At 41.4% G+C, this 25312-nt stretch overlaps 2 protein-coding genes across 2 annotated transcripts; both read right to left on the bottom strand.

Moving 5' to 3' along the window:
* Nucleotides 1–344: 344 nt before the first annotated feature.
* LOC146679754 (stonustoxin subunit beta-like) lies at nucleotides 345–13444 on the bottom strand. The gene is made up of 4 exons (XM_085450156.1): nucleotides 13390–13444; nucleotides 8928–9101; nucleotides 1329–1375; nucleotides 345–1180 (listed from the first exon to the last, which is right to left on the bottom strand). The coding sequence occupies exons 2-4, from the start codon at nucleotides 8981–8983 to the stop codon at nucleotides 639–641; spliced, it is 645 nt and encodes a 214-aa protein (XP_085306282.1). The 5' UTR covers nucleotides 8984–9101; nucleotides 13390–13444; the 3' UTR covers nucleotides 345–638.
* Nucleotides 13386–20364, bottom strand: LOC146679753 (protein NLRC3-like). The gene is made up of 6 exons (XM_085450178.1): nucleotides 19976–20364; nucleotides 17756–17885; nucleotides 16328–16406; nucleotides 15980–16166; nucleotides 14057–15851; nucleotides 13386–13563 (listed from the first exon to the last, which is right to left on the bottom strand). Exons 2-6 carry the CDS (start codon nucleotides 17872–17874, stop codon nucleotides 13386–13388), a joined length of 2358 nt encoding a protein of 785 aa, XP_085306304.1. The 5' UTR covers nucleotides 17875–17885; nucleotides 19976–20364.
* Between the last annotated feature and the right edge of the window lie 4948 nt (nucleotides 20365–25312).

Raw genomic sequence — 25312 nt, 5'->3', positions numbered from 1 at the left:
GCAGCTGAACTCCAGCTGGTATTTTCTTGGACTTTGCAGCTGTTTCTGGTCATCAGTTCATTCCTGCAAACCTCTGAAGCTGAACAACAATGATGCTGCATTGCTGGCTGATCCCAAAAGGTTGATTCTGTTCATCTGGACGTTTTCAGAAACGTTTGCTCACTGATCAGGTGACTTCTTCAGTCTCAGCTGACTGCAGCTTTACAAGCTTACAAACAGCACATTTGCACAATGACTGAAAGCAGCAGCACCTGATATATATGATACTAATATAATACATATACATATATAATCCATACTAATGATGAAGGAACTGAGCTCACAGTCCATTGTTCATTCAGTGAACTACTCAGTTTATTTTGGGCCTCAGAAATGCTCACTCTGTTTGTACATCACTGTCAGCAATAGACTCATTCTGCTGTGTGGACAGGAACACATGTGACATCACTTCCTGTTTATTTGTGACTGAAGAGGAAGAAGTTTACAAGGAATCATTTAGAAGAGTTTCAAACATCAACTGATTGAATCCATGAATCTGAAAACGTGTTTGTGAGTGAAAGAGACAGACATGTACAGACTGAACTATCTGTTCAACAGTCAGAGTGTTTCTGTAACAGGAGACACTCTTTACACTCCACTCAGCACAGGGACACTGAGGAACCACGAGACAAGGAACCGAGTCTAAACCCAGGATAAAGAGTTTGAGTGAATGTGGTGTTGAAGGTGTGGAGGTGGATCAGAGTGTCAGAGGAGACTCTGTAGAAGGACAGAGTGCCAGCAGGACAGTCCACATACACTGCTGCTCTGTTAGAGACAGAGGAGGAGGAGGAGGAGGAGGAGATGGATGTGTAGCTGTTATTGTGCCAGACAGACTGAGGACCATCATCAGAGCAGTACAGACTCCAGGACTGATCATTGTATCCAAACCAACAGTCATCACTGCCTCCTTTCCTTCTGATGCTTCTGTAACTCACTGATATATAAACCTCTCCTCTCCACTCGACCTCCCAGTAACAGCGACCAGTCAGACCATTTCTACACAGCAGCTGACGAACATCAAATCTGTCTGGATGATCAGGATATGACTGAACCTCCTCCACACGTGTCACCTTCCTGTTGTTGTCAGACAGTTGGAGCTCTGTGTTCACTGTGTTTGTGTCGATTGTGAGTTGACAGGAATCTGATGGAGAGAACAAACACAATCCAGCTGCAGTTATTGATCCATCATCTGTTCATTGATTGACACTTTGATGATGACTCCTGACATGATGAAGATGGTTGAATGTGTGCTGCTTTGTTTTCATGAATCCCATTAAAAACACACTTACACTTCCTCAGACCTGGTCTCAACCATCGGACTCCAGCAGGCTCCACCCTGAAAGGAGGAGGGGGGTCAGAGCAGCACAGTCAGCATGCACACATGGACATTACATGGCTCTCACACACACACTGTTACACACTGAGCTCAAAGCTCGGCTCCACTGTTTTATTCAAAGAAATCTACATTTATTTATCAGCACATTTAAAAACAGCTTGAGCCAAAGTGCTGCACAGAGTAGAGAGAAAATAGGAAACATACACAGTAATGACTATAAAGACTGGTCAGGATTGAAAGCTACAGAGTACAAATGTGTTTCCAACCGGCTTTTAAAAATGTCCAGTGTTGGTGACGACCTGATGTGAAGGGCGACTGTTCCAGAGTTTGGCTGCAGCCATCGATAAAGCTCACCTCTGTTTTTACGTCTAGTTCTGGTCAGAAGCTGCTTATCTGCAGACCTGAGGGCTCCACTTGGATTCTTTTGTTAAAGAGAGATAAGATGGAGCCAATCCATTCACAGATTTAAAGACAACCAGATCTGGAAGTGGATTCTACCACGTACTGGTAACCAGTGGAAAAAGCTGCTGATGGGTCGTCTAGCACAGACCCACCGCTGGAACCAGACAATTGATGAGGGAGAGAACTGTGACAGCGCCGTTCCTTCACTTGACCTCAGTCGCTCTCGTCTGCTCCCTCGTAACACTGCTCTTTATTGAGCTTACATGAATATGCACAAGTTCATTATGACGTCTTACACAGGTATGAACAAAGAGTACCAGTCTGTGCATAGTGTGTCTGTGTGTGTGTGTGTGTGTGTGTGTGTGTGTGTTCCAGATGTGACCCTGTGACCCCAAAGCTGGTGCTAAGAGTCCAGCGGTCCCCCTAACAAAGGGCTCTTATACTTAACCAGACACAGAGTAGGTGTCCTCCTACACCAGGGGTCTCAAACTCGCGGCCCGCGGGCCAATTGCGGCCCGCAGGACGATAGTTTTTGGCCCCACCTTAATATGAAAATGTAATGTTAGTTTGATAATGTATGACACTTTACAGTGTTGTGGGCGGAGCTGAATTAACCCACCAATCAGGGTGGGATATGGATCTCAGGGGACACCAGCCGGGCTTGATGCAAGCAGGGAAACATTTCTCAATGAGTCAAAGTTCCAGCAGCGTTGCCCTGGAGTGTTTCTTTCTTTCTGTGCCTGGCTGGCTTCCTCCTTTCTATTGGGCAAACGCCGACATTCGCCCCAGCGCGCTGCGTTCACAACACTTCAAAAAAAGTTGTTTTTTAAGTTGCTGCCCAGCGGGACATTATACGTATATAGATTTATACACACGTCAGTGGGATTTAAAGTTATTTTTCCACAGAGAGAGATCTCATATTAACTCTCACAGTGATGCGTAGGCGGCGGGATAAAAGAAAAGTCATGAACTCAATGCAGCCCAATTTAGTCTGCAGTCACATAGCGACACCTGTTCATCGGCAACAACAGTCCCCGGTAACCCGGACTAATTATAGGGTCGCACCGTAATTTGTGGCTCCATGTTTTTATTTGCATCACTGCGTTTGCATTGCAGCAAACATGAACATTACATATATTTCAATATAATGTAAAAGCAGTCAAAACAACTAACATCAGAAACAGCTGATGTTATTTGTTATATGTCACGGTGTCGTTTCCGCTTCTTTCTCCTGTAACAACAGCCCGGCGCCGTGAGCAGTCGCCTTTTTTGCGCTCGCTATCCCTGCACTTTCTACCATCTGCAAACGCCACGGTGTTCGTGTCGTCATGAAAGACATGAACATCGAGCGTAAAAACAAAGGAGACTGCTACCGGCTTTTTATCTGCCGATCGCCGTGCTACGGTTGCAAGAAAAAGAAGCAGAAATGACGTTCTCTACGCGTTGAGACGTTCCCCGTCCGTCGGCTAAACGCTTGATTGAAACTTCAATGCGACAGTGACACCAAGTAGAATTATAAATGTCACATAGCCCCAAACATGTCTTTTTCAAAGCCTGCGGTGAAGAGAAAGGTTGGTGATGAGCACCGACAATTTCAGGAAAAGTGGGAAATGCAATATTTCTTTGTTGAGCACAGGGGCACCCCGACCTGTCTTATTTGCACAGAGAAAGTTGCGCTGCACAAGGAATACAATTTGAAACGTCATTACACAACTAGACATGCTGAGCTGGATGCAAAATACCAGGGAGACGAGAGAGCGAACCGGGTTGCCAGTCTTAAAACAGATCTACTGAGGCAGCAAGATTTCTCCAAGAAAGCAACCAAAGAGAATAATGCAGCAGTCGGAGCCACGTGGTTAGTGAGATGATTGCTAAAGCAGGGAAGCCATTCACAGAAGGTGCATTTGTCTAAAAGTGCATATTGCAGGCTGCAAATATAGTCTGTCCGGGAAAGAAAGGTCAGTTTAGCAACATCAGCCTTTCTGCCAACACCGCAGCAGATCGCATTTCTGACCTGTCAAGTGACATTTATGACCAACTGTGTGAGAAAGCCAAATGTTTCAGTGTATACTCAGTCGCTCTTGATGAGACCACAGACATCACCGACACTGCCCAGCTCCCAATGTATGTCCGTGGTGTTGATGACAGTTTTGAAGTGATGGAGGAGCTGCTCACAGTAATTCCAATGCATGGCCAGACCACCGCTCAGCAGATATTTACAAGCTGTGTGATGCCATTGAGAATGTTGGTTTGCCATGGAAGAGGTTTGTTGGAATAACAACAGATGGAGCGCCATCAATGACAGGGAGGAAACATGGACTGGTGGCACAAAACAAACTGGAAGAGGAAGGCGTGGAGGAGGCCATTGCTCTGCACTGCATCATCCATCAGCAGGTCCTTTGCAGCAAATGCCTGAAGTTTGACAATGTGATGTCTATTGTTGTGACATGCATCAACCAAATCAGATCCAGGGGCTTAAAGCACCGAAGGTTCTGTGCTTTTTTAGAGGAAATGGAGTCAGAATATGGGGATGTGCTCGACTTCACTGAGGTACGTTGGCTCAGCAGGGGAAATGTATTAAAGAGACTTTTTGAGTTGAGAGCAGAAGTGAAGCCTTCATGGAGAAGGATGGAGTTAGTGTTCCTGTGCTAACTGATCCCAAATGGCTCATGGACTCAGCTTTTCTTGTTGATATGACACATGAGCTTAATGTACTGAACAAGACGTTACAAGGCCAGGGGCAACTTGTCAGTGCTGCCTATGACAACGTGAGAGCATTCTCCACAAAACTGGCGCTCTGGAAAGCTCAGCTCTCTCAGACAAACCTTTGCCATTTCCCAGCATGCAAGGCACTCGTGGATGCAGGCACACCATTCAGTGCTGACGAGTATGTTGATGTCATTTTGAGGCTACAGGAGGAATTTGATCACAGATTTGCTGACTTCAAGACACACAGAGCCACCTTTCACATTTTTGCGGACCCCTTCTCCTTTGATGTGCAAGATGCCCCTTCTGTGCTTCAAATGGAGCTCATTGAGCTGCAGTGCAACTCTGAACTCAAAGCAAAGTTCAGGGAGGTGAGTGGAAAATCAGAGAAGCTTGGACAATTTTTGAGAGACTTGAGCCCTAGTTTCCCTCGGCTTTCCCGAATGTTCAAGCGGACCATGTGCCTTTTTGGTAGCACATACTTGTGCCAAAAGCTCTTCTCCACTTTGAACTTCAATAAGTCCAAGTACAGGTCCAGACTTACGGATGATCATCTTCAAGACATACTGAGGGTCGCAACTGCTTCCTCCCTCAGGCCAAATCTGGCTCGGCTATGCGAGAGGAAACGCTGCCAGGTCTCTAGTAGAGATGGACCGATCCGATATTACGTATCGGTATCGGTCCGATACTGACCTAAATTACTGGATCGGATATCGGAGAAAAATAAAAAATTTAATCCGATCCATTAAATATCACGAAAGCACCTCACAAAACTTGCAACACGCCGTAACTCACCTCAGAACGTTAGCACGTCGTAGCAGTATGCATCACGTGATAGAGCGGCTGTGGCATGCGGGACCTGTCGGTGGTCTGGATAGCATGTGGAGCTTCGCTAGCAACCCGGCATTTCATCTTCGACAAAGTTATCCCCGAGAGAAGTAAAGCAAGTGTGTAAGTCCATCTCTGAATGTTTGTAAAGCATTCCCACGTTAAGCTTAACAAGCGACTGCCTCTCGCTTAATGATCAGCTGATCGGCTTTTCTGTCGCGAGTCCGTCTCTCTTCTTTGTTTTTGGCCCACTTTGCACCAGAAAGAGGAAACCAGCGGCTGAACAACAGCAGCACGTTTAAACTTGATAAGCTGTTGTTACAATTTATTTAATATTACTTTCTACACCAGGATCTTTTTCTACGTAGCTGACGGCTGGTAACTGTGCAGGGGCGGCTAAACTCTAGCAAAGTTTAGCCAGGGGGGGCCGATAGGGCATTAACTGGGAAAAGGGGGCACAAAGACATACTTTTCTTTCTTATTCTCATTTAAAATGTCGAGCTTTTAATAAATAATTATCTGAATCTTACACCCAAAGTTTTAATTTGATGTAAAATGAATAGAAGTCAATTACTGTATATAGTGACTATTAAGTCTAATATATATACCCTAGTAAGCTATAGTACTTTTTCCTTTGGGAAGGTACCATCTGTGCAGTCTGCAATTTTGTTGAAGAAAGATGTTGAATCTATTTAATATTTCTTGAAAAGTAATTGATTTCTGTGCATTTTTATTCACACTGCATCAAATTAAGGTTGATTACGTCGATTAAGCATCATGAGGTGGAGCGTGAGGGGTGGTTCCCTATTTTTTATTTATTTATTTTTGTTGTTGCTGGGAGTTGGAACCCTATTAGTTAGGTTGCTTAATATTTACGCTAAGTACTCTTTAAAATACCAGAATAGGGAGGATGGTGTAGGTCTAAGTTTATTAGATTGATCAGTATTGCTGAACTATGAAATGTTTTTTTTTGTATACAGGTATAACAGAATAGCTTTAGTGTAGTTGTTGTTTTAAACTTGAGTATGAACTTGCAGACTTGCAAAATGCAGCAAGATATTTAAAAAACAGTTTTGTTGATTAAAAAACACTATATCGGATTCATATCGGTATCGGCAGATATCCAAATTTATGATATTGGTATCGGACATAAAAAAGTGGTATCGTGCCATCTCTAGTCTCTAGCAGCAAGGAGTAGGCAAGAGAAGCCATGTTCAGAAGAACAGTTCATTTTCTACAGTGTTCCATTCATGTTCAGAAGACGGTTATAGAACTGTTAATACAGACATTTCAATCTAAATACAGCAGATATAGAAGACTGAAAGATACACACAAGTTCACTGACTAAAAACATCTTATTATTATTTTATTTATGTATTACAGATTGATTTATTTTCTTATTAATTCTTAATTTGTTTATTTATTTTTCATATTTTGTGTTAAAAAATAAAAATAAAGAGATTTGAGAAGATTGGAATTTTTTAACCATGCCTTTCTTGTAGAAAACCTAATGCGGCCCAGCCTCACCCAGACTCTGCCTGCAGCGGCCCCCAGCTAAATTGAGTTTGAGACCCCTGTCCTACACCATAAATCAGTAAGAGAGGGTACGACCTCTCTCATGGCCCCAAGTGGTGTGTGCATGCCAGAGCACTCTGGAAGGCACACAGAGTCTTTACAGACTACTCAGGATCAAACCTCTATCATCATGCAATCGATTATACAACTCTAAGCATATATGAGTAAATATTTCTAAGCATAAATGACAATCAACAATATAAACCTTACAGCTGGTTTTAATAACAGAATTCATTTGTTTCTCAAACGAGAAAGAGCTATCGAGAAACACTCCTAAATCTTTAGTTCTGAACTTTTCCAGTGGGCCAAGGTCAACATTATTAGATAATGCTAATTCTTTTCCCTTACATTATAACAATGTGAGGAGTTAATGCTAAGTATACTGCCATTAGCGGCTAATTCTAATTAGGGGTGAATAATTATTAGTAGCTAATGCTAATATCGTTTTCTCTTCCCTTTTAACAATGTGAACAGCTAGTGCTAGGTAGGCTGATGCTAGCAGCTAATGCTAATTTGACGTGAATTAGCATTATATTAGTGAGGAGTTAATGCTAAGTAGGCTGCCATTAGCTGCTAATGCTAATTTTAGATGAAAAAGCATTAGCAGCTAATGCTCATATTGTTTTCCTTTGCTTTGTAAGAATGACAGCAGCTAGTGATATGAAGTCTACCATTATTAACTATTGTTAATTTGATGTAAATTAGCATTATCCGATAATGGTAACCCTTTTCCCCTGCATTATAACGATGTCAGGAGTTAATGCTAACTAGGCTGCCATTAGGGGCTAACTCTAATTAGGTGAATAATTATTAGCAGCTAATGCTATTATTGTTTTCCCTTTTAACAATGTGAGCAGCTAATGCTAATTTGATGTGAATTAGCATTATATTAGTGAGCAGTTAATGCTAAGTAGGCTGCCATTATTAACTAATGCTACTTTGACGTGAATTAGCATTATGTGCTAATACTAATACTGTTTTCCCTTACTTTTTAACAATGTGAGCAGCTAATTCTAAGTACGCTCTTGTAAATAGGTAATTCTAATTTAGTGTGAATTAGCATTATTCAATAATGCTAACACTGTTTTCTCTTACTTATTAAAAATGATAGTAGCTAATACTAATACTCTTTCCCGTTGGGTAACAACGATGTGAGGAGTTAATGCTAAGTAGGCTGCTTTTAGAGGCTTATTCTAATTAGGGCTGAATAACTATTAGTAGCTAATGCTAATATTGTTTTCTCTTTCCTTATAACAATATGAGCAGCTAATGCTAATTTGATATGAATTAGCATTATATTAGTGAGGAGTTAATGCTAAGTAGGCTACCATTAGCAGCTAAAGCTAATTTGAGGTGAATAAGCATTAGTAGCTTATGCTAATACCCTTTTCTCTTGTTTTATAATGATGTGAGACGTTAATGCTAAATAGGCTTCCATGAGTGACTCCTTTCCCTTGCATTATAAAGATGTGAAGAGTTTATGCTAAGTAAGCTGCCATTAGCAGCTAATGCTAATACTGTTTTCCCTTTCTTTATACAACTTGAGCAGTTATTGCTAAGTAGGCCACTTTTCTCTGCTAAAGATTTCTGTGACCATGATAGAAACTCTGATAAGCTAATGCTGCTAAGCTAATGCTGTTTATGGGCCCTGTTAGAATCAATATTTCATTCTCATTCTGTTGTTTGAGAACAATAACAGAAAAATGTGCACTTCAGAACAAATTTATTGTGAATTCAGCTGTGAATGTACAGTTTGTCATTATTTAAGCTTCCATTTCCAAATGTTAGCTGACACTTTATTAGGTACACTGGCATCTATATCAGGTACACCTGTGACCTAAATGTTCGTGCAAACAGACTCCTTGGAGACCCCTACATAAATATCCATGAACTATCCAGCTAGACTAGTGTGTCTGACCCTGAAAATATTCCTGCATGTGTGATTGTTCATGTCTCATCTGCAGGAAACAAACAGGAAGTGAGTGAAAGACACGGGAAATGTTTCCAGCCCTTCCTCCTCTATCAGATTTTCTCTCCATACCTGAGAGTGTCCAGTCTCCAGCCTGGATCCTTCAGTCCAGCCGAGAGCAGCTTCATTCCTGAGGGACCTGGATGATTGTAGCTCAGGTCCAGCTCTCTCAGATGGGAGGGGTTGGAGCTCAGAGCGGAGGCCAGAGAAGTACAGCCTTCCTCTGTGATCAGACAGCCTGACAGACTGCAGACACACAAAACAACAATCTATCTGTCAACAGTTGTTTTCTCTTTGTCACAATAACATCTATCCATCCATTATAACTTTATTTATAAGTGACAATACCCAACAGACAACAACAGTCATCTTAAGCTGTTTAACAGTGTAAGGTAACCGCCTCCACTGTGAGCAGCACTTGGTGATGGTGGGAAGACGAACTCCCTTTGACACAAAGATCCTCCCAGTGAAAACAGGCTCCAGGAGGAGCATCTACCATGACTGGTTGCAGGGTGAGGGGAAAGAGAAGAGATGAGCTCAGAGAGACAAGAACAAAACAGAGAGACAAAAGTTAAGGACATGCAGTAGTGACATATAAAAGCATCAGGAGTGAAAAGAGGGGAGAAGAAAGCAGAGCATCATGGGAAGTCCACCAACAGCCCGAGCCTATAGCAGCATAACTAAGTGATGGTTCAGGGTCACCTGATCCAGCTCGAACTATAAGTTTTATCAAAAAGGAAAGTTTGAAGCTGATCTTCAAAGTAGAGAGGGTGTCTGTCTCCTGAACTCAAACTGGGAGCTGCTTCCACACCCAGTCCAACATAGCCAGGCTTTCTTTGCTGCTTTGACAAAACCTCAAATCCCAGTCAGAGACGATGAGCATCATCACAGTGATGATCATTTCTCTGTTAACCCAGGCTTTCTGCTTCAGGATCTGTGCACGCTCACAGAACAAGGAGACCTTTAAACATCATTTCACTAAATGGATGGACTGAGCTCAGCCTACAGATGAACTGGATAAATAAAGATTTGACCTCAGTGTGCTCAGTGTTCCTGTCTATTCCTAACATATTCCTAACATGATAGCTGCACTTTAGAGCTCTAAAACTGGAACTGACACATGTTTAAACTCTACATGTTACTCAGTACATTCAGTTCTGACACTCGCCCACAGTCCAACAAAGGAAACATGGAGATCACATCAGTTTGTCACCAAAGTCTAAATTTTAGGGCAACTTAACCTGTTATTATCTCGTTAACTCATTAACTGATTAACGTCAGCAATTATTTTAATCACAGTTTTTAAAATCATGATTATTGTGAAAGTGCTCACTGGCTCTGAATATAAAAGCCATGGGTCACAGGAGGGATGTTGATCAGTGCTGGCTTGAAATGGGCGTCATTATGCATCTCAGCCAATGGGAGCATTGAGGGTGGGCCTAATACTACTGCAGCGCTCACATGACCCAGGACAGAAAGAAAGGGGCGGGGACAGAAACATGGAGACAGGTACAGATCTTTGACATGTTCATTTTAAACTGTTCCAGGAGGCAGTGTTGATACAACTAAAGTTATCTGTTGTTGAAGAAGTCTGTCTGAGGAACGTTCTTAGGATCAACAAATGACGGCATGTATGAGCCTCAAGACGCAGCATCACAAGAAGAACACATGAGCTGTAGAAAAAGGAGAGACTACGAAAGCCACGGCGTTACAACGTGAACATGCTTGATCAGAGTGTGATTGTGAACAGGAGGAAGACTCAGCTGAGAACAGTGTGGTGGATACAGAGCAGAGCCCACCATCAGTACAGAGGCCTGTCCATTAGAGTGCTGCTCCAACATGCAGCACATGTACTTGGCCACAGCTGCAACATCTGTACCTGTGAAAGCTTCTTCTCTGTTGCTGCTCATATTGTGCAGAAGAAGAGAGTTTCTTTATCATCAGAAAATGTCAATGAGCTTGTGAGTCTTAGCAGCTGGCTCGGTGCAGAGGAGGAAGAACATGTCAGTCAGAGGAAGATAAATGCAGTTCATGTTGTCAACTCAACCTGGACTGTTGAAAGAGTTTTTCTTTGTCTGGTTTCTGACTGAGATTCTCCAAAGGAAATCCAGCACAAACACACACTTCACACACTCAAAGTCCTGCACAGTAAATGAGCTGATGAGCGTTTGTGCTGCTGCCTGATAACAGAACAATAGTTCTGCTGCTTCCTGTTCTGCAAACACACATATATAAATGTTCACTTGCTGTTGATCAAAGGTATGTTGGTGGCTCTGGACGCTGAGGGAACTTTGTGAAAAACTAGATCAAATGTTAACGTCCTGGCAGAGGCAAAGAACTTTGATTTGATATTTGATTAGATTCATGTTTCAGCTCAGACTGACAGAAATATTTGAACTGCTGCTGTGTTAAAGGGAACACTGCTGTTAGAAAGCACCTGATCTGTTTCTGCACACTGAATGTTGCACTTCTCATACTGCAGTACTATTAAAATAAGTACACAATGCACTACTTTTGAACTCATGATTGAATGTTGCTGTAACAAAGCCATTAATGTGATTCAAAGTGTTCATGGTTTCCCAGCACAACAAATGATTGCACAAGTGTGACTGATCCACTTTCTAATGTGTGTGTAGCCCACACTGTGTGTCACTGTGTCACAGGTGAGTCTGTGTGTCCAGGTTCTATGAGGACAACAGGATATAGTGACTGAGTCCAGCAGCTTAAAGTCTGACTCCATCCTCCATTTAAATAACTCACAGCAACAACTGAATAGTTTTGCCTTTGTGTAGCTGACACTTCATTTTAATGTCCTTCTATTCTGGTTCATCTGGTCTCAGTTTCTATAAGCACACAGGTTTCATCAGGACTCTATGACCTCAGTGATCTTTGCTGGGCCTTAATGCTCTGAACAAAGCTGCACATCACAAGACTAAATAGAAATGAATCAGTCTTTCATTCTCACTGCTGTTTGACTTCAGCTCTCAATGTCCCACCATAACCCATGGAAAGAATTACTGTCCATCCAGGCTGCTGAACATGAAGCTGAAGAAGGTGGAGTATTGTGAGGGCTGATGGAGATGATGATGAGGAATCCAGGAGCAGTGGGTGGATGGCAGCATCAGCATGAAGGATCAGTGTGAGAACACATCATCATCCACAAAGGAAACCAGTCTGAGTGTCTGACGCTCTTGTTAGAAAGACGCAGTCCCAGCAGTTAGCTTGTCTGCTAGTTAGCTGAGAGCTAACTCACTTGTACATTGAATACCAAACTGTGTAAACCAGGGGTGTCAAACATATGGCCCGTGGGCCAAATCAAGCCCTTGAGATAATTTCATATGTCAAATATTGATGAATTTTCAGGCTTGCTGATAATCAATGTGAGCACGGCTGAGGTTTTATTCTGATGAGCAAACCATGTGGCCAAACACTTTAAGAGACAGACTGGGATCATACCATTATGTGAAAGAGGACATGTCCCATAGACAGCAAGGGTAGTGGTAGAGACCAGTACACAGAGAAATGGGAGCTGTACTGAAATGCAAGCGTGTCAGGAAAGAGTGAAAAGGCAAAATGAGCAGCATCTGGCTGCATTTCAGTGATATTGGAGACCACAAAGCTGAGTGCAACATTTATACAGGAGATATACAGGAGACGCTGAGAGTAGAACTGATAAAATTAGGAGCTGGCTAAAGTGAGACCCATTTTTATTTCCACCCATTTTCCATTGTGGAGGACAAAAGGTTTCAAACTGGTCCAGGTCTTAAACCTCACGTGTTCTTCCTAATAGCAGTAAATGGATAAAAATAAGGCTTTTATGAAAACACTGAATAAAACTTGCTGCCTTTAAAAAGACTAAATGTACAGTTCAGTATTGAATACTACATAAAATAAACTATATATAAAGTGTGTCTGAATGGCAGAGATGCAGAACTATGTGCATGTAGCACAGAGCCACAGCTCAGTGTCTGAATGAGTCTCACAGACCTGAATGTGCTGTTGAAGCCATTTATAATTATAACGTAATTCTTTACTCGTTTGATCTGCTCCTTACCACAAGCCACCAGACGTAGAAGGTTTTGGACTTTTAACTATATTTTCTGAAGTTTTACAACTTTTCTTACTGTTAAAAACCTCGTTATGGCCATTCATGCTGTACAAAGTAATTAGACATGTGTGGTATCTACAGAAACGTCAGAATCTCAGCTAAAAGTTCACAAAACCATCTCAACAACCACCAAACAGCTGAAACAGCAGGTGAACAGATCACACAAAAAAGATGTAAACACAAATCCCCCTGATCATCTGTTTTTTAAACATGAAGCGTCGTTTTGGACGTTCATTTACTGCTGGTTCAGTGAATTTTGGTTGGACAGTGATGAAACCTGCAGCCTCAGAATCTGTGAGAAGTCTGCTTTCAGCATAAGAGTATGTTGCCCTTCAAAACACCTCCACTTCTCCTCTTATTAGAGGACTGCCTTATTATTAATCTGCTAATTCTGTCAGTTGATGAAAGAAAAATGCTTGATCTCACCTGAGAGTTTCCAGTGTACAGCGTGGACTCTTCAGTCCTTCAGACAGAAGCTTCACGCCTGAATCCTTCAGGTTATTGTTACTCAGGTCCAGCTGTCTCAGATTAGAGGTCTGAGAGCTGAGACCTGAGGCCAGAGCTTCACAGCTTCTCTCTGACAGGTCACAGTGACTCAGTCTGAAAAATAACAGATAAACAATTACAAAAATAAAACACTTATGTTGAAGTGTAATGAGATACTATTATATTTAGCAATATTTCATCTTGTTTTGTCAGGAAACTGAGCACTGATGCAGAGCAACATGTGGAGAGAATCAGAGGAGAAGAAGTGAAGAGAGAACAGCAGTAAAACAACACTGAATTGTTCAGTGTGCTTTTGATATCAACAGAATGTGTCAAACTTCTTTATTTTGTATTTGTTTTAGTAGAATTGATGATTATCACTTAGATAACAACCACAGGCCAGGTCTAAATTGCACTTTGGTGACAGTTACACCCAGAAATATTTCAGAAACGTGGACAATTTGTGCTCCATTGTATTCAGTATTGAACAAACTGAGTACCGATGACCACTTAATATTTTTGATATGTTATTTGAGTTGTTCCACCTGATCTGTGTTAACTAGAATAAACATTTAAAAACTAAAGCTATGATCACATATGTACTTACAGAGCTTTGTTGGAGGCTTTGACCACTGGCAGCAGCCTCAGAAGAGCCTCCTCTGAAGCAGAGTATTTCTGCAGGTCAAACACATCCAGATCTTCTTCTGAGGACAGTAAGATGAAGACCAGAGCTGACCACTGAGCAGGAGACAGTTCATCTGTGGAGAGACTTCCTGATCTCAGGGACTGTTGGATCTCCTCCACTAGAGAACGATCATTCAGTTCATTCAGACAGTGGATCAGATTGATGCTTTTCTCTGCAGACAGATTCTCACTGAGCTTCTTCTTGATGTACTGAACTGTTTTCTTATTGGTCAGTGAGCTGCTTCCTGTCTGTGTCAGCAGACCTCGTAGGAGAGTCTGATTAGTCTGCAGTGAAAGACCCAGGAGGAAGCGGAGGAACAAGTCCAGGTGTCCATTTGGACTCTGTAAGGCCTTGTTCACAGCACTCTGGTGGAGAGACTCTTTTTTTCTAAAAAAACTAGACCGCTTGGAGGTTGTTTGCTGTTGTTCCATCAGATTGAGTCCAGAGTTGATGAAGGTCAGATGGACATGAAGAGCAGCCAGAAATTCCTGAACACTCAGATGGATGAAGCAGAACACCTTGTCCTGGTACAGTCCTCTCTCCTCTTTAAAGATCTGTGTGAACACTCCTGAGTACACTGAGGCTGCTCTGATATCGATGCCACACTCTGTCAGGTCTGATTCATAGAAGATCAGGTTTCCTTTCTGCAGCTGAACAAAAGCCAGTTTTCCCAGAGACTCCATCATCTTCCTGCTCTCTGGACTCCAGTGTGGATCTGTCTCAGCTCCTCCATCATACTTGACCTTCTTCACTTTGGCCTGAACCACCAGGAAGTGGATGTACATCTCAGTCAGGGTCTTGGGCAGCTGTCCTCCCTCTCTGGTTTCCAGCACATCCTCCAGAACTGTAGCAGTGATCCAGCAGAAGACTGGGATGTGACACATGATGTGGAGGCTTCGTGATGTCTTGATGTGGGAGATGATGCTGCTGGCCTGCTCCTCATCTCTGAATCTCTTCCTGAAGTACTCCTCCTTCTGTGGGTCAGTGAACCCTCTGACCTCTGTCACCATGCCAACACAGTCAGGAGGGATCTGATTGGCTGCTGCAGGTCGTGTGGTTATCCAGAGGCGAGCAGAGGGAAGCAGTTTCCCCCTGATGAGGTTTATCAGCAGCACATCCACTGAGGTGGACTTTCTAGGGTCAGTTAGGATTGTAGTTTTGTGGAAGTCCAGAGGAAGTCGACACTCATCCAGACCATCAAAGATGAACACAACCTGGAAGTCTTCAAAGCTGCAGATTCCTGCTTCTTTGGTTTCAGTAAAGAAGTGATGAACAAGTCCCACCAAGCTGAACTTTTCCTCTTTCAGCACATTCAGCTCTCTGAAAGTGAATGGAAATATGAACTGGATGTCCTGGTTGGCTTTGTCTTCAGCCCAGTCCAGGCTGTGTTTCTGTGTTAAGACTGTTTTCCCAATGCCAGCCACTCCCTTTGTCAGCACTGTTCTGATTGGTTCGTCTCTGCCAGGTGAGGCTTTAAAGATGTCTTCTTGTCTGATGGTTGTTTCTGGTCTGTCTGGTTTCCTGGATGCTGTTTCAATCTGTCTGACCTCATGTTCATCATTGACCTCTGCAGTCCCTCCCTCTGTGATGTAGAGCTCTGTGTAGATCTGATTCAGGAGGGTTGGGTTTCCTGCTTTAGCGATGCCCTCAAACACACACTGGAACTTCTTCTTCAGGGTGGATTTAAGGTTACGATGACAAACTGGAGCTTGAAGTTCTGATAGAGAAGAAAAATAAACACTCAATTCCAAAAAGAACTAATCTTTAAAACATGTTGCTCCATCTTCCATCTCTGGAAAATGTTCATTTATCCAGCAGCTTAAATCTTTAGATAAATCCTCTTACGTCTCTGCAGATGGTCAGCCAGCTCCTGCTGCTTCATTCTCCTCAGGAAGTCCACCGTGATCTTCACAAACGCCTCTCTGCTGCTGCTCCTCTGACTCTCTAAGCATTCTGGGTAATCTGGACTCAGAACCTTCTGGATCTTCTTCAGCTCGTTCTTCACAAAAGTGATGATGTTGTCCTCCAGCAGCTGGAACAGAATATTTATGAATGAGCCAATCAGACTGAAATCATGGAGCCAAACATCAGATCCATGTTGGACACACTGACGATCCACTGGTCTACAAAGAGCAGCATGGAGACGACTGTGAACAGAACAGATGTAACAGTAGTTGTTGTACATGTACAGACCATAAATATGGAGTCCAGCTGTGTTTGATGCTGCTGGGCAGACTGACCACTGGGAACCTCTGAGCTCTGCTGCTCCACTCTGTGGAGGAACCATGAAGGATTAGATCAACACAGGATAAAGATCCAGGAGTTTCTGCTCAAATAACTTCATCTGAATCAAGTCTGTCAAGTTTTAAACTCTCAGATTGTGAACATATCAGTAATTTTCAGTCTGTTTTCATGGACGTCCTTTCAGTGGTGATGTCAGGGATGATTTTGAAGAAGCTCATCAAACTGAACCATCAGCAGATCACTGCTCCAAAACCAGAACATGATCCGAGTCTCCCTCCACCACCAGAACACCAGCTTTACTAACGTGGTAGATCAGTGTAGTACAGATCAATAACTGATGAGTCATTTGATCAAAATCACTGAGTGCTTCACGTCTGACCCTCTGATGCTTCTGTAGACATTTTGCATATTTAATGAATGTCTGACAGTTTTACATTCATTCTATGAACACAGTGGAAATGTTGTGTTATAGTCTCCATGTTGTTTCCAGCATCATAAATTCTTAAGTTCAGAAAATTAGATTCTTTCTTCACAGCTGAAAAACAACAACATTTATTCTCTATTGAAATCTGCATCGTCCACTCCAAAGGTCACAATCTGAAGGTAACATCTGGTTTTGTTCCCTGTGGTTAACTCTGAGCATCAGTATGGTGGGATTTATCCACTACATCCACACCACTGTGGTTCAGTGTTGTCCTGATGGAGTAACAGCAGCCAGTATGATCCAGGCTTTAGCTGCTGGGTCTCTGTGTGACCTCTCAGACTGTTTAACAGATCAGACACAAAGAGAATCAGAGCAGCTCTGTTCTTTAAAGACAAACATGAACCCACTCAGGTCACACTTTCCCCACAGATATGAGCATCACTGTCCTCAAACAGCAAATGACCAAGTCGAACATTTGGATCTTTTCTCTTTCATTGTTTTCTTTTTAATGAATCTTTGTAACAATCTGAGGATGTTTCAGGTCATATTTATCCAGGAAACACAAACATGTAAAGGAGTCATCACAGCTCTCTGACCTCGTTGCTCCAGGTTCACCACTGAAGGCTGGAGGGTTTCCTTTGGACCGGTCACTCCTCACAGACGGACAGCTGGACCCTGCAGACTGTGACCTCTGACCTCTGCAGACACAAACATGATTGAAGCAGCTGTGATCACACAGACTGCAGATAATGCAGCTGTTTCCTGTCAGTAACATCCTCTTAGATTAGAGTTCAGCTTTTTACAGGAAAACTGGACAAAACTGATTTTTGTTACAAACTCATTTTCATTTCCTCTCAGCTCACAAACACAGTCAGACAATCAACCAGAGTCAACACTGATTATAATGTCAGTGCAGAATTATTTCTGTTACTCAGTGAGTTCAGCTCTCTGACCTCGTTGCTCCAGGTTCACCACTGAACTCTGGATTTAGAGGTTTGGACCGGTCACTCCTCACAGACGGACAGCTGGACCCTGCAGACTCTGCTCTGTCCTCCTCTTCCTCCATCATCATCTTCAGTCAGTCTGAGAGGTAAACCACAAACACTCAGTGAGTTCACATTAACAGGAGGAACTGAGTTACAGTCGCTGACCTCTGACCTGTCATGTAACCTAGAAACCAGGTCACATGATTCACATCAGCTCACACACACTTTCTACCTTCACCTGCAGAGGAAACACAAATCATTCATGTGCACATCGACTGAAATCCTCCTTTCATCATGTGTGCTGTCCAAATATCAGCTGCTTCTTTCCTGCTTCATCTCAGTGTCAGCTGGATGCAGTCAGACAGCAGTGTGAGGCAGAGGAAGCTGCCATCAGCTGCTCTACTATCAGGCCACTAGATGGAGCCGTGAAGCACACACGATGCATTCACTGACACACACTGATTCACTATTAATAAGAAAAATTACAAGTGACAGTTTGTTTCTGTACTTGTGTTGATGTTGTGTTGACGTTGTGGAATGTTTCCTCTGTCAGTGCGCCCCAGGGTGGCTGTGGCTACAATGTAGCTGCCATCACCAGTGTGTGAATATGTGTGTGAATGGATATGTAAAGTGCTTTGGGGTCCTTTGGGACTAGTAAAGCGCTGTACAAATACAGGCCATTTACCATTATCTAATTAAGTCAGTCTAAATATCAAACCCAAAAACCTTTGTATTGTTGTCATAATTACTTCCTGTTGAAGCAGATCCAATATTTGTAATGAAGGATTTTAAACAGATAACGTCAGCATGTTTAATTCAGTTCTACACTACATTCAATTCAATTCAATTTATTTATATAGCGCCAAATCACAACAAAAGTCGCCTCAAGGCGCTTCATAGACATGCATGCATATGGTGCCTCCAACAGCTGTTGACATAGTAACTGGTTATGGTCAAACAGATGTGTCCACCTCGCAGCAGTTACTGTGGAACAGCAGCTGAGCTCATTCTGCAGTCAGTGTGTTAGTGAGAGCAGCAGCTCCACCTCCTCCACAGACTGATGGAGGCAGGAAAATCAGTGTACTCAGTTCTGTGAAATACTGTAAATGCAGTTTCTTTTATTGTTTATGTACAAACTGAACTTTGAGTCTCACTTCAGATTGGATTTAAGTGTGTGTGTGTCACACCTTTATGTGTTACTCCAAAAAAAAAAAAAAAGCCGTCTGACTGCTCAGACTGAGTCAGGGTAAAGTTCACATGCTGATTTGCTCTGTTCGGGTTCTTCTTCTTGCTTTTCTTAAAAGTAATGCAGTACATTACTTAGTTACTCACTAGATTAAGTAGTGTGTTGTTATATTCTGTTCCTCAGACCAAGGGTCCATGAACCAACTGTTCTTAGACATTTTTAGATCTGGGCTCTAAAAATCTGCTTATTGGCTCTCAGCTATAGTTAAGCAAGATGTCTTTGGTGAATTGAGGCTGTTTTATACAAGCTAATGACACTGACTTATTCTTCACTCAGATATGCTGTGACATTCAAATGTTACAATGTTTTTATTCTGGGACTACAGGAATGATTTTATATGATTCAAAGTTCAAAACAATCCTTTCTATCCTCTCTTTCATTTAGCCCAGTTCATCCTGTCTGGAAGCCTTTTGAAGCCTCCTTTAAGTCCGGCCTTTCCACTGAATCTGCTGATGGAGACACCATCTCCTCCACCTGCAGCTGTGGAGGTTCAGAGAAATAAATCTAACCTAGAGGTATATCTCTATATCTACAAAAGAAAGAAAGAAAAGTGAATCAAACAGATTTTCTCTTTTGTTATTGGAAACATTGGAAACAATATCAGAGTCTACAAGAGAACAAAGATCCCCGCAGGATGTCTCTGTTTGGGAAATACTCCAGTCATCCCCCTGAACCTGGTTAGTGACCTGAATCAGTGCTTTTTCCATGAATCCTACCGATGCTACCATGAAAACATGTTCAGCTTGTGTTTGAAGATGACTCACATGCTGACATTAGATACAGAAGAACTGAGAACAAAGGGAGCAGCTTATTGAGGGAAACCCAAAAAAGCAGAACACAAGCAGCTCTGTCCTCTGTCTCACATCATGTTCATGAGGAGAAAAAAAGCCCCTAAAGTTCCTAAAGACAAACTGTTATAGGAGGAAACAAAGCAAACTTACAGCCGTCCTGGAAGGAGGCAGGACTCCACCTGAAGCTTAGCACAGGGGGGGAGGAGGCAGATTTTCAGAAGAGTTTCTGACTGTTTAACTTCGTGATGTCAGATTTAATCTCGTCTCATTTGTTACGTTCCCCTGAGGGGTCTAGGCGGTGAGGGGGAAGTAACAAAAAGTGTCCGGGTCAGAAAAAGGAGACAAGAAGGCAGTGTTGGCCCGCTTGAAGCTGAAGCTCCGGTGCGTGTGTCAAAAAAATCAACACACTGCTTCAGAAGCTCTGTGTCGAAGCTTGATTCGTTTGGCCAGAGTCACATGATCGGTGACGTCCGAAGCTTCATTTAGAACCTAACTGCTTCGGTGTCTGATTCAATGGTTTATAAGGAAGTGAATCATTCGCGGGATTTGTGGAGTGTTTTGATGGTGACAGATAGCGAACCACTGATCATTCCACTGAGAGATTTGGAGCCAGCGAGGAATAGAGGAGGTTCTGTTGTGTGGGAGAATTTTGAGTTGATTTTGGTCGAATGTATATAGAAGACAATGATACCGGAGATGTGAGCCCAACTATACTTTGGGATGCATTAAAGGCAGTCTTAAGGGGAAAACTCATAGCCCTAACAGCAGCACAAAAAAAAGCGCGACTGGCCCTATATAAAAATTTGATAGAAAAACTTAAACATCTGGAGAGGGAACATAAACTACTTAAAAATCCTGAAATTCTAGAAGAAATATCAGACATCAGAAACCAAATTGATGAATTACTAAAAGAAGAAGTAGAAAAAAAGGCTAGGTATATGCAACAAACCTATTACGAATCAGGGCCCAAAGCAACTAAAATACTTGCCAGTAGACTGCGTAAAAAGCAGAGATCAAGGATTATTGATAAAGTAAGAAATTTGGATAGTAACAAATTATACTATATGCCTAATGAGATAGAAAATGAATTTAAAAAATATTACACGAGACTGTATTCACAACCGGCAGCCGCAGACCTTGAGACAATAAAAAATTTTCTTGACCCGCTGGATCTGCCCTCCATAGGAGATACCCAAAACAAGTTACTGATTTCACAGATTACAGATAAGGAACTAGATACAGTTATTGCCGAACAAAAAACAAATAAAGCCCCAGGAAGCGATGGCTTTCAGGCTGAATTTTACAAAGTTTTCAAAGAAGAACTCAAGCCACTTCTTCTATCTTGCTTCAACTGGACTCTGAATCAGGGAATAGCTCCACCATCATGGGGAGAAGCTATTATAACAATCTTACCCAAAGAAGGAAAAAACAAAGAATACTGCAAGAATTATAGACCCATTTCCCTCCTAAATAACGACTATAAATTGTACGCTTCGATCATTAGCAAAAGACTCCAAAAATTTGTACCAGATCTGATAGAAGTGGATCAAACTGGATTCATCAAGGGACGTCAGGCACAGGACAATATAAGGAGAGTCCTTCACATTATTGACAATGCAGAAAAAACGAATATCAGTACTGTGTTAATTAGCTTAGATCAAGAAAAGGCATTTGATAGCGTAAGCTGGCTCTTCCTATTTGGAGTATTGGAAAAATTCGGGTTTAAGGACAGCTCAATACAATGTATAAGGACAATCTATAATCAACCTACAGCTAGAATCAAGGTGAATGGCAGTCTGACAGATAGAATTCGGCTATATAGAGGTACAAAACAGGGCTGTGTCTTGTCACCAATTCTTTTTGCTTTATATGTTGAGCCACTAGCACAAGCAGTGCGACAACATTCAAAGTCGGAGGGGGTATCCCTTGCTGGACAAAAACACCTTATTGGATTGTTTGCTGATGACGTTATTATTTTTCTACGAAACCCTGACAAGTGCTTCCCAATTTTGATGCAACTATTCCATACCTTTGAATACTTATCAGGCTATAAAATTAATGTATCCAAAACACAAATTCTATCATTCAATTATATACCCTCCCAAAAGATCAGAGACGAATACAAATTAAATTGGCACTCGAACAACATGAAATATTTGGGCGTAACCTTGACAAAATCATTATCAGATATGGCGGACATAAACTATAATCAGGTGGAGGGCAACATTAGAAAAGATCTAGAACGGTGGTCGGCAACACCTACAAACTTCTACTCAAGAATCCAAATAATAAAGATGAATGTTCTCCCAAGACTGTTATACATGTTTCAGTCACTCCCACTTCCTATATCTCAAAAAAAATTCAAAATATGGGACAAGATGATATCAAGGTTTATTTGGGGTGGGAAGAAGCCCAGAATAAGACTAACAACACTGCAACTCCCGAAGCGCAAGGGAGGGATGGCCTTGCCGAACCTAAGGGAATACTTCTATGCAGCCCAACTCAGACCACTTGCTGGTTGGTGTAGACCAGAATATGAGGCAAGATGGAAGGAAATTGAGAAAGAAATCGAGGGAAACAACATTCAGATTTTTATCTCTGACAAACATTTAATGACAAAGAATAAAAGTGGAATGAATCAAATTGTGAAATTTACATTAGACATATGGCACACAGTAATAGAAAAATGTCAGTTAAAAGAACAATTATTTATACTCAGATGGTTTAGACATGATAAAAATTTCAAGGCAGGACAATTGGACCAAACATTCAAACAGTGGGAACTAAAAGGGATTACAGCAGTTTGTACCCTTATGAAAAACGGAGGACTAATGAGTTTCCAACAACTAAAAAACAAATACAAATTGGAAAATAGAGATTTCTTTAGATATTTGCAAGTTAGGGACTACTACGCAAAACAAATAAAATCTGACTGGCTTGGGAAACCACTGGGGGTTGTCGGAAAAGTAAAAGATTGCTATGAACATAAACAATTTAAAACTATTTCCACCTTCTATAGGTCATTAGAAGAAAATAGACAAGATTCAACACTCTATATTAAAAAGAAATGGGAAGTTGAACTGACCATAAAAATAACAGAGAAAGAATGGCTCAATATGTGTGAATTGCAACACAGTACAACTAATTCGCCGTTGTGGAGGGAATTTTGTTGGAAAAATTTGACACGTTTTTTCATTACACCCAAAATAAAAAGCAAACTGACCTCAAGTTTACAAAATTGTTGGAGATTGTGTGGAGAAATGGAAGCGGATCATTCTCATGTATTCTGGAAATGCATTAAAATTAAAAAGTATTGGGAAGACTTAAAAATGAATATGGATAATATTTTGAGTTATACATTCCCAAATACTTGCCAAGTGATGTATCTAGGAAACATAAAAGAATACATACAAAAAGAGGACGTGTATTTAGTCAAAATAATTCTGGCCGCAACAAAAAAAGCAATTACAAAGAAGTGGTTACATCCAGATCCTCCCACCCAGCGGGATTGGATCAGTATTGTAGAGGATATCTCAGAGATGGAAAAAATAACACTCAACATTAGACTGATGGGAGGTAAATACGACAGACTATGGAGGAAGTGGAAAACATTCAGAAGTGACACAAATGAAATAACATAATAGGTTTTCTTTTTTTTTCTGCAATGTGATAAATGGAGAAAGATATGTAAACTCCAGACTCTATGTTTGTTTATATGTATGTCTGTTTGTTATTTTCTTTACTGTATGTCCACAATGATAAAATAACCTAATAAAAATCAAAGTAAAAAAAAAAAAAAAAGATTTTGGTCGATCCGGTGGGTTTTCCAGCTTTGTGTTCTGGCCGTTTGCTTTTGTTTTGTGCGTGTTTATTATATCTGAAAACGGGAAAAAGATAAAATGTCAAAAATCTGCTTCCATAATATAAATATCATTAAATAACTTTAGAAAAACTTCCACTTGATTCTTTACATGTAATGTTGTAAATATATATATTTTATTGTTTAATTAATCTGAAAATGTTAGTCTGCCAAATGTGCAGCATCTGAATTTATTTATTCTCTTTGGCTGATAGTTTGTGGGGCCCAGGTAGACTGTATAACTGCATCTCTACCAGTTTCTCTGCACTCCAGCCTCCTCTGTTCCATGTGAAGGGATTTCTCTTAAGGCAGGAGAAATTATCTCCACGAAAAGGAACAGGTTCGGCCATCACACACTAGAACAAATTCTCTTTTTAAATAAAAATGGAAAAGGGTTACCGTCAATGCATCATGTTTTTCATTTGCAAGTTCATAAGCATTTTCCCTTTCCATTTCACAATCAATTCTACCCCCAGGTCAAAAATATGTCTGGGAAAATTTCCCTAATATAATATTATTTATAAATACACCTGTCTAGCGATTAATTGCATACCTGCATGGAGGCAAGACCTCACAGCAGAAGCATACTCCATAATGTGTTATTATATGTATATATTATATGTAACGTGGTATTTTTCAATTATTGTATTTACTAACATCAAGAAGTCACAAGCAAAGAAAGACCACACCATGGTGCATATTTAAACAAGGAGAGTTTACTGGTCAAAACTATTTATTAAACAAATAAAACACATTTTTTAACCACCAAAAAATACACGTTCAAAGCAACACAGCGGCCCAATATCAGACAGAACTCCACTCTGTAGAGTGAGCAGTCATTATGAAGCAGTTGGTTTTCTTTTGAGGATTCAAGCTGCTCTTCATATTTTTGGCCACCAGATGTCACCAGAGAGGACTGTGTTGAAAAGCTTCGAGTAATGAACCGTTTTTAAATACAAGCTTCAGAAAGCTTCATTTGGCCATCACTACAAGAAGGCAAAGGGGTTAAATTAAAGAGTTTTATTAAAGTAGCTCAACTAAAAGAGACGGACAAGCCGCTATCACCATTTAAGAAAACAAACAAAACTCAGGCGTTGGTCAATAAAGTAAAATGTAAGCCAGAAAGAAAGAGAGCAGCTCACTAGCTGTAACCACTCACATGGCACTCTGGCCCAGAGCTCACCTTTCCCTGGGATTAAATACTTTTGATTACATTAGAGTCAGCTGTGTAAAAGGGAAAGCTGGCACCTCAGGCAGAAGCCATTGAAGGACACTCCCACACCTTCAGGAGGAGGGCCTGCTAGGGCTGTAACACATTTCTGTTTTTCCACTGAGCAGGTTCAGCTTTTATTAAAATAAATATGTTTGTGTCTTTCTCTAAATTCTTAATTATCAGTAATGTTCCCTGAGAAATCAACATTTCTTGGTTCTGATACAAGAATGTCGTTTTCATGGCCGCCATTCACGTGACCCAAAGTGTTTCTAATCTCTGGAGAACCGAGGTTTTACTGGTGCTCCTGAATGCAGCATAAGAAGGAATTTTCCACTAAGTTTCATGTGACATGAACACAGACGGATGACGTGTCTGTGTCAGTCTTTTTCTTTTGAAACAAACTTTATTGAGACCT

This window comes from Copadichromis virginalis, unplaced genomic scaffold (assembly GCF_057382275.1).
Source record: "Copadichromis virginalis isolate Kocher_CV1m ecotype Utaka unplaced genomic scaffold, C_Virginalis_male_GT1.1 unmapped_scaffold_1, whole genome shotgun sequence".
Taxonomy (NCBI): Eukaryota; Metazoa; Chordata; class Actinopteri; order Cichliformes; family Cichlidae; genus Copadichromis; species Copadichromis virginalis.
Note: the sequence above shows the minus strand (reverse complement) of the source record. Positions and strands in the feature narration are given on the sequence as shown.